At 42.5% G+C, this 11,409-nt stretch overlaps 1 protein-coding gene across 1 annotated transcript; it reads right to left on the bottom strand.

Moving 5' to 3' along the window:
- Nucleotides 1–1,582: 1,582 nt before the first annotated feature.
- On the bottom strand, nt 1,583–11,131 carry LOC138959349 (GTP-binding protein Rhes-like). Its single transcript, XM_070330778.1, has 3 exons — nt 10,940–11,131; nt 6,876–7,059; nt 1,583–4,527 (listed from the first exon to the last, which is right to left on the bottom strand). The coding sequence occupies exons 1-3, from the start codon at nt 11,012–11,014 to the stop codon at nt 3,983–3,985; spliced, it is 804 nt and encodes a 267-aa protein (XP_070186879.1). The 5' UTR covers nt 11,015–11,131; the 3' UTR covers nt 1,583–3,982.
- Nucleotides 11,132–11,409: the final 278 nt, after the last annotated feature.

The following is an 11,409-nucleotide window of genomic DNA, read 5'->3' as shown; positions in this document are numbered from 1 at the left end:
TAAACTCTTAAGTATATAAGGCAGTGTGGGGGGAACTCTTTCGCACTAAATGATTTGCAAACGACAGACTTTCATAGAAACACAATTATTATGCAAACGCGCAGATTCATAATTATACTTTTCAACCTTTTAAGGTCATGGCTGAAATGCACGAATATGCTCGAAGCTCTGCGCTTTTGACGCAAACCGTCTTTCATTCATTTCATACTAAAATGTTGTTTAATCCTTGATGAAACACAGACACTTTCTTTGCCGCTTTGAAATGAAGTGCTTTTTTGCGTGACTGTCCACATTCTGACAGCCGGCATTAGTGCGAGCAGCAGAAATCAAGTGAGTTTAGGCCATTGACCTTCTGCAGTAGATCCATTACGTTCTTTCGTAAAAGTCGTTTGCCAACTAATCGCCCTTCTTCTTTGATGTTGCTAGCTTAGGTTTCGCACTAGATTTCTTTTAATGTACACATTAGTGTAACTTGGCACAAGTAAGGTTATTCAGCCGAACACGCCATTCCACTCCAACCTGCCCATACTCGGACAGAGGGCGTGCACATCTCGTGCAAGGTGATTTTACTGCGTCTGACGTAAACATTTTTCTAGTCATTTATAAATAATACGCGAGACTTTCCACAAAAAAGTCTTTAGACCAAACCTAATGTTTCTGCAAAGTACCATATAATTATACTCTGTGCCATGCGTTAAAAAAGCGAAAGTGATTCAATTTTCGTTTGCAACTTGTGTTGAATCCCCCTTCTCCCACTCCCCTTCCTTCCAAGTTGGTTTTCCTTCTGTGCTGCATTTAAATACGGGGGATATTATACTTACAAAATCTGTGTTCGTCAGCATTAATACAGCCACAATCTTGTGCACCTGAGATTAAAACATAAACAAGCTGTAAAAGAGCACACTCTGTACACACCCTCCTCCCTTTCCCCGCTTTCCCCGATCGACTTCTTCTCTCCCCAAAGGTAATCACAAATACAGCTTTCCCCTTTATTACATATTTCGTTATTCTTTATCTGACGTTATCTAATGGTGGACATCATGTCATGATATATCTTTACGCCAAATCACATCCCGGAATTCCGCGCCATGTGCGGGCAAGAAAAAAGCCCATGGGGCATGCGCGATCAATGTCCATTTCCTGTTTCCCTCCAAGCCGTCGACAGGCGTCCTGGTGCTAGCTCTGCTGGAATATTTGGATTGTGTTCGTTTTCTGCGTGCCATTTCACAGAGAGAACGAAACTAGCAAATCTCGATTGTGAAAGAGTACAAACCCACAGAGGTGGTAAGACATTGTTCCACATACCCCCAGACGATTGTTTGGCAGTGTAGGGTTGGAAACTAGAGGAAGTACACTTCTGTGCCTACAACTGTTATCCAGACAGTGTAATAATACAACCCCACGCTTACATCCTGTTCGTGTAAAAGTAAAGAATTTAGAAAGAAAAAACCCAATTGTAACTTCAGTTAATATCCTGTACGACCAAATATGACATCCTGACAGTCAAATACAAACGCACAGAGGAAACAAAACATTCTTGTATGTTTCACGCTTTCCTTCTTCGCTTTTAGATCTTGAAAAAAACAACAAACAAGTCGCGAAAAGCGAAAATACAATATTTAGTCAAGTAGCTGTCGAACTCACAGAATGAAACTGAACGCAATGCCATTTTACTCGTAGCATCGTCAGGCCACCGCTCATGGCAAAGGCAGTGAAATTGACAAGAAGAGCGGGGTAGTAGTTGCGCTAAGAAGGATAGCACGCTTTTCTGTACCTCTCTTTGTTTTAACTTTCTGAACGTGTTTTTAATCCAAACATATCATATCTATATGTTTTTGGAATCAGGAACCGACAAGGAATAAGATGAAAGTGTTTTTAAATTGATTTGGACAATTTAATTTTGATAATAATGTTTATATATTTAATTTTCAGAGCTTGTTTTTAATCCGAATATAACATATTTATATATTTTTGGAATCAGCAAATGATGGAGAATAAGATAAACGTAAATTTGGATCGTTTTATAAATTTTTCTTTTCTTTTACAATTTTCCGATTTTTAATGACCAAAGTCATTAATTAATTTTTAAGCCACCACGCTGAAATGCAATACCGAAGTCTGGGCTTCGTCGAAGATTACTTGACCAAAATTTCAACCAATTTGGTTGAAAAATGAGGGCGTGACAGTGCCGCCTCAACTTTCACGAAAAGCCGGATATGACGTCATCAAAGACATTTATCAAAAAAATGAAAAAAACGTTCGGGGATTTCATACCCAGGAACTCTCATGTCAAATTTCATAAAGATCGGTCCAGTAGTTTAGTCTGAATCGCTCTACACACACACACACACACACACACGCACACACGCACATACACCACGACCCTCGTTTCGATTCCCCCTCGATGTTAAAATATTTAGTCAAAACTTGACTAAATATAAAAACAACAACAAACTTAGAAAACACATGCAAACACCACAAACAGAACAGGTCTTGATATTAACGTATGAACAAGTCAAGACAAGCAGGTTTTTGTTGTTGCAGATGCGGCACTTCGAAACAGTCAGTAGCACTTTCATTAAGTGATGGCAATAAACTCAACACAAACGACAAGCATGAATGCCCTCCTAGTTTAAGAACAAAAATCCCTTCCCAAATCCAATCGTCCCACAGGTTTAGTTACAAAAAGACTGAACACAAACCTGTTCCCTGCCTTCTCCGCCTAAAGACAGGTCATAACCGCATTCAACATACAGCCACATCTTGTGCAAGACTTGTGCAAACGCCATTGGCAGGTAAGTCAGGACGCTAGATAGTTCGTTCATGATCAGCGTCTCGACCGAAGAAAGAACAAAACTGTGCCTTTGTGTCCATATATAAACTCGGCTCGCGTAAATATTCGACAGGTTCATGTTTTGGCAGCAAAAAGGACAATGTCCTGTCCGTCAAGACCATGTGTAGTGCTACGCCACAATACTCTCACGTGTATTTAATATATTTGTCCATAAAGAATCATGTTTTTACTGAATGTTTTTTTTTCTACTTCAGGAAGTTGTTTCATCCTGGGATCCGCCATTCGTGGATTTGTGGATCAAGGTGGCGATTTACAACAAAATCCACATTTGTTAACAAGTTACTGCATCACTCAGCAGCTTAGTTTTCTGTTATCGTTCCATTTAACATAGGTACGACTCGGGGATACATGTTCATTAACATGTCAGACAAATCGAGTTTTGCCAAGATGAGCTACTTTAAAGGTTTTAGAACTACTTTTCTCATCACTCTGACATAGGGAAGCGACTGTAACGTGAAAAGGATGAATCTGACACAAATGCAAGAACTGAGGACAGTTCCTCTATTGGTAACATTTTTCGTCAGCAAAATTACAAAAAGTCGTAGAAAAAAGGCAAAGAGCCATTATACCCATTCCGCACAACAGATGTTCCATCCTTGTTCTGGCTCTTTGTGACTGGAGCCGCAGATATGGTTCTAGTCGGCACCATGACAACATCAGCGCTGACCCCAGTGCTGACTGCCAGGGATCACCAGAAGCTAAATGCAGCGTCTCCTGCAGCAGCACACAGAAGGTTTCCCTTCCCGTACTCCGAGCTTCATCCCGCACACATGTTATCGGCCAGTGTCACCAGAAAATCATTGCTGCGGCGCAGTTAGGAGAACAGTAAAGTGCAAAAGTCCACTGACCACGTACTGCAGCAAAAAGCGGATCGCCCTGTCCGTACTACCTTCATTTTTTCTGGGTGATCTAGGCCTACGGCATGGGAACCAATCCTGTCCCGTGTCTCTGCACCATGAAGGCCAACAAAGCCCTCACTGAGACGGACCAAAAAACACATCCTTTTGGTTGGTACCGGCCTCAGCCATGAGGAGGTCGGTTCTGATGCTTGGCTCTGCGTCTTTCTGACAGGGACCTCAAAAAGCGTCACTGAGAAGGACTCCACAAAAACCGAAGTCCTCCTTCTGTCTACTGCAGCACACACCGGATCTCCCTGCCCGTGCTGCCTTCATCCTCCTGGTTGGTTCTGGCCTGAGCCATCAGCAGGTCAGTCCTGATGCTGGGACGCCGGACGTTGGGAGCCACGGCGCCACAAGCGTCGCTCATCTTGCGCCGTATGGACACCAGGCGCCCGCTCTGCTGACCGCTGCTCCGGCCCTCGTACATGGGCGCCACCTTGCGGTGCAGGGAGGGGCTCATCTCGGCGGGGAGGTGGGCCATGGTGAACAGCTGCTTGAAGACCTCATCCACGTTGGTGTTCTTCTTTGCCGAGGTCTCCACGAAGGTGCAGTTGGCCTGACCCGCCAGCAGGGCCTCCACGTCGCTGGGGTCGACCTTGCGGTGCGACTCCTTGTCGCACTTGTTGGCCACGATCACCATGGGCACATGCAGGATGTTGGGCCCGCCCACCTTGCGACACTGCTTCTTGCAGTCGATGATCTGCTCGCGCAGCTGTATCACCTCCTGGAACGACTCCTTGTTGTCGATGGCGAACACCAGCACGAACAGGTCTCCTGCAAGGCACAGACAAAGAAACTGGTGGGATAAAACAAGATAACAATAAAATGTACTCACCAAAAACAGCAACATGAACAAATAAACACGAACTAGTTTCGACTTTCGATTTCATCATCTTCGATGGGATAAAGTTAAGATATGGAACTATATAAAAACCGTGACGTCGGAAATGATAAATATGATATGACTAGAAAATGAAGTAAACGAAAGAGAAAACAATACACATAACAAACAACCCAACAAAATAAGCAGAAGCGAAAGTAAATCTGAAGCGCAACAGGTAAAACGTAGGAGACAGAACAAAAGAGGAAAATGTCTAAGAGAAAATGAAGAAGAAAAAAACGCAGCTGTGAGTGAAAAGATAATGCGAAAGGGAAACAGAAAAATGACAGGAAGTGCACTCAGAAGGAAATGGCAAGGGAGAGAAAAACGACGACACATGAAGGGTTCAAAAGGCCAGCGTTCTGTATCCCAGTGGAACACGGCCAATGAATGTATCACAAACTGCAACAACATGCATCCCACAGTGACAAATTGGAAAATAAGAAATAACACGAGCACTTGTCATTGATGAAAATTCGTTTTACTTTATTTTCTGACAGCCACAACTCTTTCATTGTGTGTGTGTGTGTGTGTGTGTGTGTGTGTGTGTGTGTGTGTGTGTGTTTGTTTGTGTTTGTGTGTGTGTGTTTGTGTGTGTGAGTGTGTGTGTGTGTGTGTGCGAGCGAGCGAGCGTGTGTGTGTGTGTGTGTGTGTGTGTGTGTGTGTGTGTGTGTGTGTGTGTGTGTGTGTGTGTGTGTGTCTAGTTTTTGCAGAAATATGTCTGGCTTCACACAAGATCATCTACATTAGTTACTTGTCACGCGAACTTACTGTACACGTTAATAAAACCTCGCACCACAATCTACATTTAGACTAGTCCGGAAACTATTCTTCCGTCGCTCAAATCTGTCTGTCACAAACGAATATTTCAAGATGTCATGGCGCCTTACGATTTCGCAACAGACTGTGGTATAGATCGTTCTATTAGACCCTGTCTGACCCTTAACAGATCTTTTGCTACTCTTTCTTTATCACTGCTGATTGTTTGGATGTGTGTGTTCTGATTTTTCTGTGTTCATAAACTACTTGTTCATGTTGAGCAACGGCTAACAAAATGGATGTGCCGTCCTTTTGGCATTAACCATGAAATCGCGGCGCTCTCGATGGAAATCAGAAGTTTCCAGCATTCAGTGCAGCGTAACATTTTACACAGACTGGGACATTTCGGAATCAATTGCCCGCTTTAACTTTCTTCTACGTTTAGGTTGCCAAGGTAAAGTAATTAGTAGCTTTCTTCGTTCAAATTAGACTCGCTCAGACCTTACCTGCGGGTAGTTAAAGTCAAGGTCGAGTGGTTAGCAAGCTTGTCACCTTTTGTAGCCGGAAGAAGTTCACTTTAAAAATGCATTAATGTGCTGTATTTTGTCCTTATTATTACAGTCACATTGATAATGGCAGAGATGAACACACCATTGGGCTTTGAACGCAGCGTATTGGTATCACAGTCATTCTACCAGCATCAGTATTTTTTCTAATGTATTTACAGTATTCCATTGGCAATTAAAAGACACAAATGTGGCATTTTATTTGGCTAAAACAGGCCCGGTAATGACAACAGGTGGCATTACATGAGGTCAATACTGGTCCCATTCTTTTTGGCCTTGTCGCAATCGCACGACAAGTTCGGCGACAGACTGAATTACAATAACATTGACAGGTTTCCATTTGAATCTTCTCGGTTATCATGGCCGATTAAGGTAAAGGCAAAGGTATTCCCATAATAACCATAATTATTTGACCGTAGCGAAGCACCATGTCAAATATTTCAACCTTTCTAGAGTCAGTTTTATGGGGGCGCCTTTACCGGCCCTAAATCAGGGTCTGGTACCCATTTCCTGCTGGGTGGACTGGAGAGCGTTCGGAAAAATCGGGTAGCTGTATCCGTCCCGAGTAGGGGGTCCATCCCCGACCGCCAGCGTGACAGGCAAGCATTCTAACCACTATGCCACTCAGGCTCTTATTGGTCGATTATTGCCTTCCCAAAGCCTCAATGTGTACTGTTCATGTCGTCAAGTAGTGTACGGTCAGGTACTCAGACATTAACTATACCAATTCCCATCAAAGCATTGTTTTGTGAGTTGTTTTCAAAGTAAAAAGAAATCAAAACAACCAGAGAAAATGTAAGACAGTCTGACAGACAGACAAGAGAAAGGCAAACAAAAGCAGTAAAAGGAAGAACGCAAGAATATGAACAATACACAGACACATAGACATTCACGAAGATAGAAAGAGAAAAACCTACCCGTAATAAAAGACAGACGCCGCATGGCAGGAAAGGGGTGTATACCCGACGTGTCGAGGATGTCGAGCCTGTAAGGAACACCCCGAATTCTGTAGACTTTGCGGTGAAAGTCTTCAATGGTAGGCGTGTAGTTGTCCTCGAACCGGTTGAACAGGAATCGTTGCACGAGCGATGTCTTCCCCACCTATGTCGCGTTGAAATACAAGAATGAAACTTTAACAAGATCGCAAGTACGCACGCACGCACACACTCACACACACGCACACACACACGCACGCACGCACACACTCACACACACGCACACACACACGCACGCACGCACGCACACACACCCACGCACACACAAACAGAGAGAGAGAGAGAGAGAGAGAGAGAGAGAGAGAGAGAGAGAAAGAGAGATACAGAGAGAGACAGAGAGAGAGAGGCACACACACACACACACACACACACACACACACACTCACACACACACACACACACACACACACACAAACACACAAACCATGCATGTTGAACAACCCATCTGACGCAGAGCAAGCGAGAATTGTTTTCAAAAGAGCCAGTGTTTCTGGCAAGGGGAACCCGAATGGCACACTCAACAGTCTCAACAGTAAACGTTGCCATGTTGTCTGTTCAATGTCCCAGCAGGCGAGGACTCCCTCTTATGATAGACACGGGAAATCCCTCCAGGGAGACATCTCAAAACCACAAGTGCACAGCAGTACGTATCCTTTCATGCTTTTGTTTCTTAAACCCGTGTATGCCGTGCTAGTCTCATTCAACACAATGTGTCGGTTGAAGGGGCGTTAAAACCAACAACCAATTACATTAGCGATGCTTTTCAACAATGTATTACTTTCTTCTTACTTAAAATTAATATTAAAAGTCCTACGGTTTTAAGCCATTAAGGACTTGAGTGTTTGTCCGCTTTCAACCAAAAAAAAAAAAAAAAAAAAGGAGAGGAGGGCAGGGGGTGGGGTTGAGAAGATAATGCTCTGTGGAATTCGTTAAAATGAAAAGTAGTTAAGATGTTTCTTGGTAAGAATTATAAGTCTGTATTCTATATCTTGAATAACGGGTTTGTAAAATGATTTTTTTTTTATTCAAAACGAGTTAAAAGGTGGAACCTTTTAGGATCACCAATAAAAGCAAATAGATGAGCAAGTAAGAGGAACACGAACAATAAATCTCAAAACTTTAAAACAATAAAAGGATTAAGATGTAAGCCACGAAGGCCGTGGTAATAAAAAAATATGTACAGTTTGGCGAAAGTGCATCCTGTGTGTATGTATACGGTCATTAGGTGTATGTGGTAGGCGGAAACGGTGGAGGGGGTATGATCTCAAAAGACACTTGATAACCCTTACGTTGTCATGGGCGAGGTCTGAATCTGAGGGAAGTGTTGGGAAAGGGCTTTTTATTGTTTGAAATATAGTTCTTTGAACCGTAACCGCTCAGATTGCCACCCCTTCCTCCAACTCCCCACAGAAGGGAGGAGATACTTTCTTCTTCTTGTGTTTGATCATAGACCAAATAGCCTAGACCGCCAACTCGTCACGTGACCCTTCGAGGTTACGACGCTCGACTTTCAGGGGCGCGTCGCGTCCGGTTTGAAAGGCCAGCGATTCGAAGACAGTGAAAAGAAAGCACGCTCCAGTTATTTGTGACAATGGGAGGTGACAATGAACTGGATTTTCCAAAACTCCAAACTAAACTTAACAAAACTCATCGAAAAACATGTTCCATATGCACTTTAGCTGAGTTTTTTTTTAGCATTTTCAGAACTTACCTCTGCAACTTTGTCCATGTTTACAATCGACACCGGATATGACATCCCCCTGATTTCTGAAAGGCCATGTAAGCGTAGGTTCCTAAATGCGAGAGGCCGCTACCTCGCAATAGAGAGAAAGAGCGGAGAGAGAGCTAGTTGGCGGTCCAGGATAAATGGTCTATGGTTTGATGTATGTGTTGGATGCAGTGTATGTCAATGGGTATGGTGTTTTAAGCTTTGTTGCGTCAGTGCAATCTAGTCTATAATACTTTACTCATATCAAATGAACTCACATCAGTTTTTCTTATTCTATGCAATGTATAGTATATAAATAATGTATAATGTGTTCTTACTTCAGTTTATCTATATGCATCATTATTTAGTAGTTGTTTTCTTTACTTATTTATTCCGCCATTTTAGATTAGTCACACTTTAGAGCGAGGGCCAGATGTAAGAAAAGCAGATCACTGCATGCTTATTCTATTACCCTCGTTAAATAAAGAATTGTCATTGTCAATGTCATTGTTAAACCAGCTTGCACCAAACGCTAAAGGCTGCCAGGTTTTTGACCAAGGAGTCAAAAGTCCAGGGGATTGAGCCCTATAATTCAGAGAATAAGACTTTGTTATGCCCGGATATCACCTTTCTTAAGCACACAATTTACTTTCAATCCTGGTAATTTGCCCCACCCTCGGGTCTTATGTCTAGACACTAATGACAGCAAAACCCCACATTTTACGAAAATCACAGACATCGCAAAAGCCTTTAAATAGCTTAAATGACAGTTTTGTCCGTGGTCTCGTTTAATCTCGCCTATCATTTAGTCAAGTTTTGACTAAATGTTTTAACATAGAGGGGGGAATCGAGACGAGGGTCGTGGTGTATGTGTGTGTGTGTGCGTGTGTGTGTGTGTGTGTGTGTGTATGTGTGTGTGTGGGTGTGTGTGTGTGCGCGGGTGTGTGTGTGTGCGTGCGTGTGTGTGTGTGTCTGTGTGTCTGTGTATGTGTGTGTAGAGCGATTCAGAGTAAACTACTAGACCGATCTTTATGACATTTTTCATGAGAGTTCCTGGGTATGATATCCCCAGACGTTTTTTTCATTTTTTTGATAAATGTCTTTGATGACGTCATATCCGGCATTTTGTAAAAGTTGAGGCGGCACTGTCACACCCTCATTTTTCAATCAAATTGATTGAAATTTTGGCCAAGCAATCTTCGACAAAGGCCGGACTTTGGTATTGCATTTCAGCTTGGAGGCTTAAAAATTAATTGATGACTTTGGTCATTAAAAATCTGAAAATTGTAATTAAAATCATTTTTTTTATAAAACGATCCAAAACTACGTTCATCTTATTCTTCATCATTTTCTGATTCCAAAAACATATAAATATGTTATATTTGGATTAAAAACAAGCTCTGAAAATTAAAAATATGAAAATTATGATCAAAATTAAATTTTCGAAATCAATTTAAAAACACTTTCATCTTATTCCTTGTCGCTTCCTGATTCCAAAAACATATAGATATGATATGTTTGGATTAAAAACACGCTCAGAAAGTTAAAACGAAGAGAGGTACAGAAAAGCGTGCTATCCTTCTCAGCGCAACTACTACCCCCGCCCGCTCTTCTTGTCAATTTCACTGCCTTTGCCACGAGCGGTGGATCGACTTACGATGCTACGAGTGTTCGGTCTTGCGGAAAAAATGAAATGCGTTCAGTTTCATTCTGTGAGTTCGACTGAGCTTGACTAAATGTTGTATTTTCGCCTTACGCGACTTGTTTTTCATTACTTTTTTTGTTTTTTTGTTGGTGTGTTCTGCTTTTATTTTTCTCTTAATAGTTGCAAAGAAGTTGCGTTTTATTTCAAATTAGGGATCGTCTTACACAGATTGTCGCAATTCCATCCGCGCAAGCTAATAAGTAAGCGGAGAGCTGACACGTAAAAGCAATTTAAATTTATTTTTCGTTTTCACAAACAGCTCATAGTTTAAGCTATGAAAGCTTCGGGGGAAAAAAAAGAAGAGGAAAAAAGTTTACTGCTATAAAGAAGAAGCAAAATAAAAGAATGTATCTGGTGGGCTGGGGGAACACAAACAGACATGGCGGACACACTGACAGAACACTGACAGAGAGAACAAACGAAAGCACGCACGCACGGGCGCACGCACAGACGCACGCACGAACGAGCAAACAAACGAACGAACGAACGAACGAACGAACAAAACGAACGAATTGTTCGTTTGTTCGCTCGCTTCTCCTTCTTATTGTTTCCCTTTCAAACTCCAACACAAACCTTAGCTGATCCTAGAATGACGAGCCTGTAGCAGTTTTCCGGCGGGGCGTTGGTGGCCTGGTCTAATAGCGCCATGTTTTGAGGCGGGGTGACAACGAAACCGAGACAGCCGCACGTGACCGCCGCCTCGTCCAATCGCCTTCTCTCTGACGTCACTGTCGTCTGCTTCACGCGCTCCCCTCCCCCCTCCGCCTTAGGACTGCAACAGACAAGATGAAATGGATTGAAACAAAATTGATCAAATAGTCTAAGAATTGAATGGAAGAAATAAAATTAATATGCATAGTATCAACGAAAACGGTTCCCTTTGGAAACTAGGACAAACACAAATGATTCAGCAAAGAGACACCGCCATGGCCAGTCCTTCGCCTTCGGCAAGGACACACAAATGAAACCAGCTGTTGCTAAACAAAAACTAAATAATCGTTTACAAAATGTCTCAGAAATGGTGACACAAGATTAAGCCACTT

Source organism: Littorina saxatilis, linkage group LG2 (genome assembly GCF_037325665.1).
Source record: "Littorina saxatilis isolate snail1 linkage group LG2, US_GU_Lsax_2.0, whole genome shotgun sequence".
Classification (NCBI taxonomy): domain Eukaryota; kingdom Metazoa; phylum Mollusca; class Gastropoda; order Littorinimorpha; family Littorinidae; genus Littorina; species Littorina saxatilis.
Note: the sequence above shows the minus strand (reverse complement) of the source record. Positions and strands in the feature narration are given on the sequence as shown.

What these genes read in the sequence shown, in the direction of transcription:
- LOC138959349 (XM_070330778.1), bottom strand. Translation starts at nt 11,014, where the DNA reads ATGGCGCTATTAGACCAGGCCACCAACGCCCCGCCGGAAAACTGCTAC. An exon ending in TCATTCTAGGATCAGCTAAG is followed by an intron (nt 7,060 to 10,939) that starts GTTTGTGTTGGA and finishes AACGCGACATAG; the next exon opens with GTGGGGAAGACATCGCTCGT. An exon ending in GCGTCTGTCTTTTATTACGG is followed by an intron (nt 4,528 to 6,875) that starts GTAGGTTTTTCT and finishes TGTGCCTTGCAG; the next exon opens with GAGACCTGTTCGTGCTGGTG.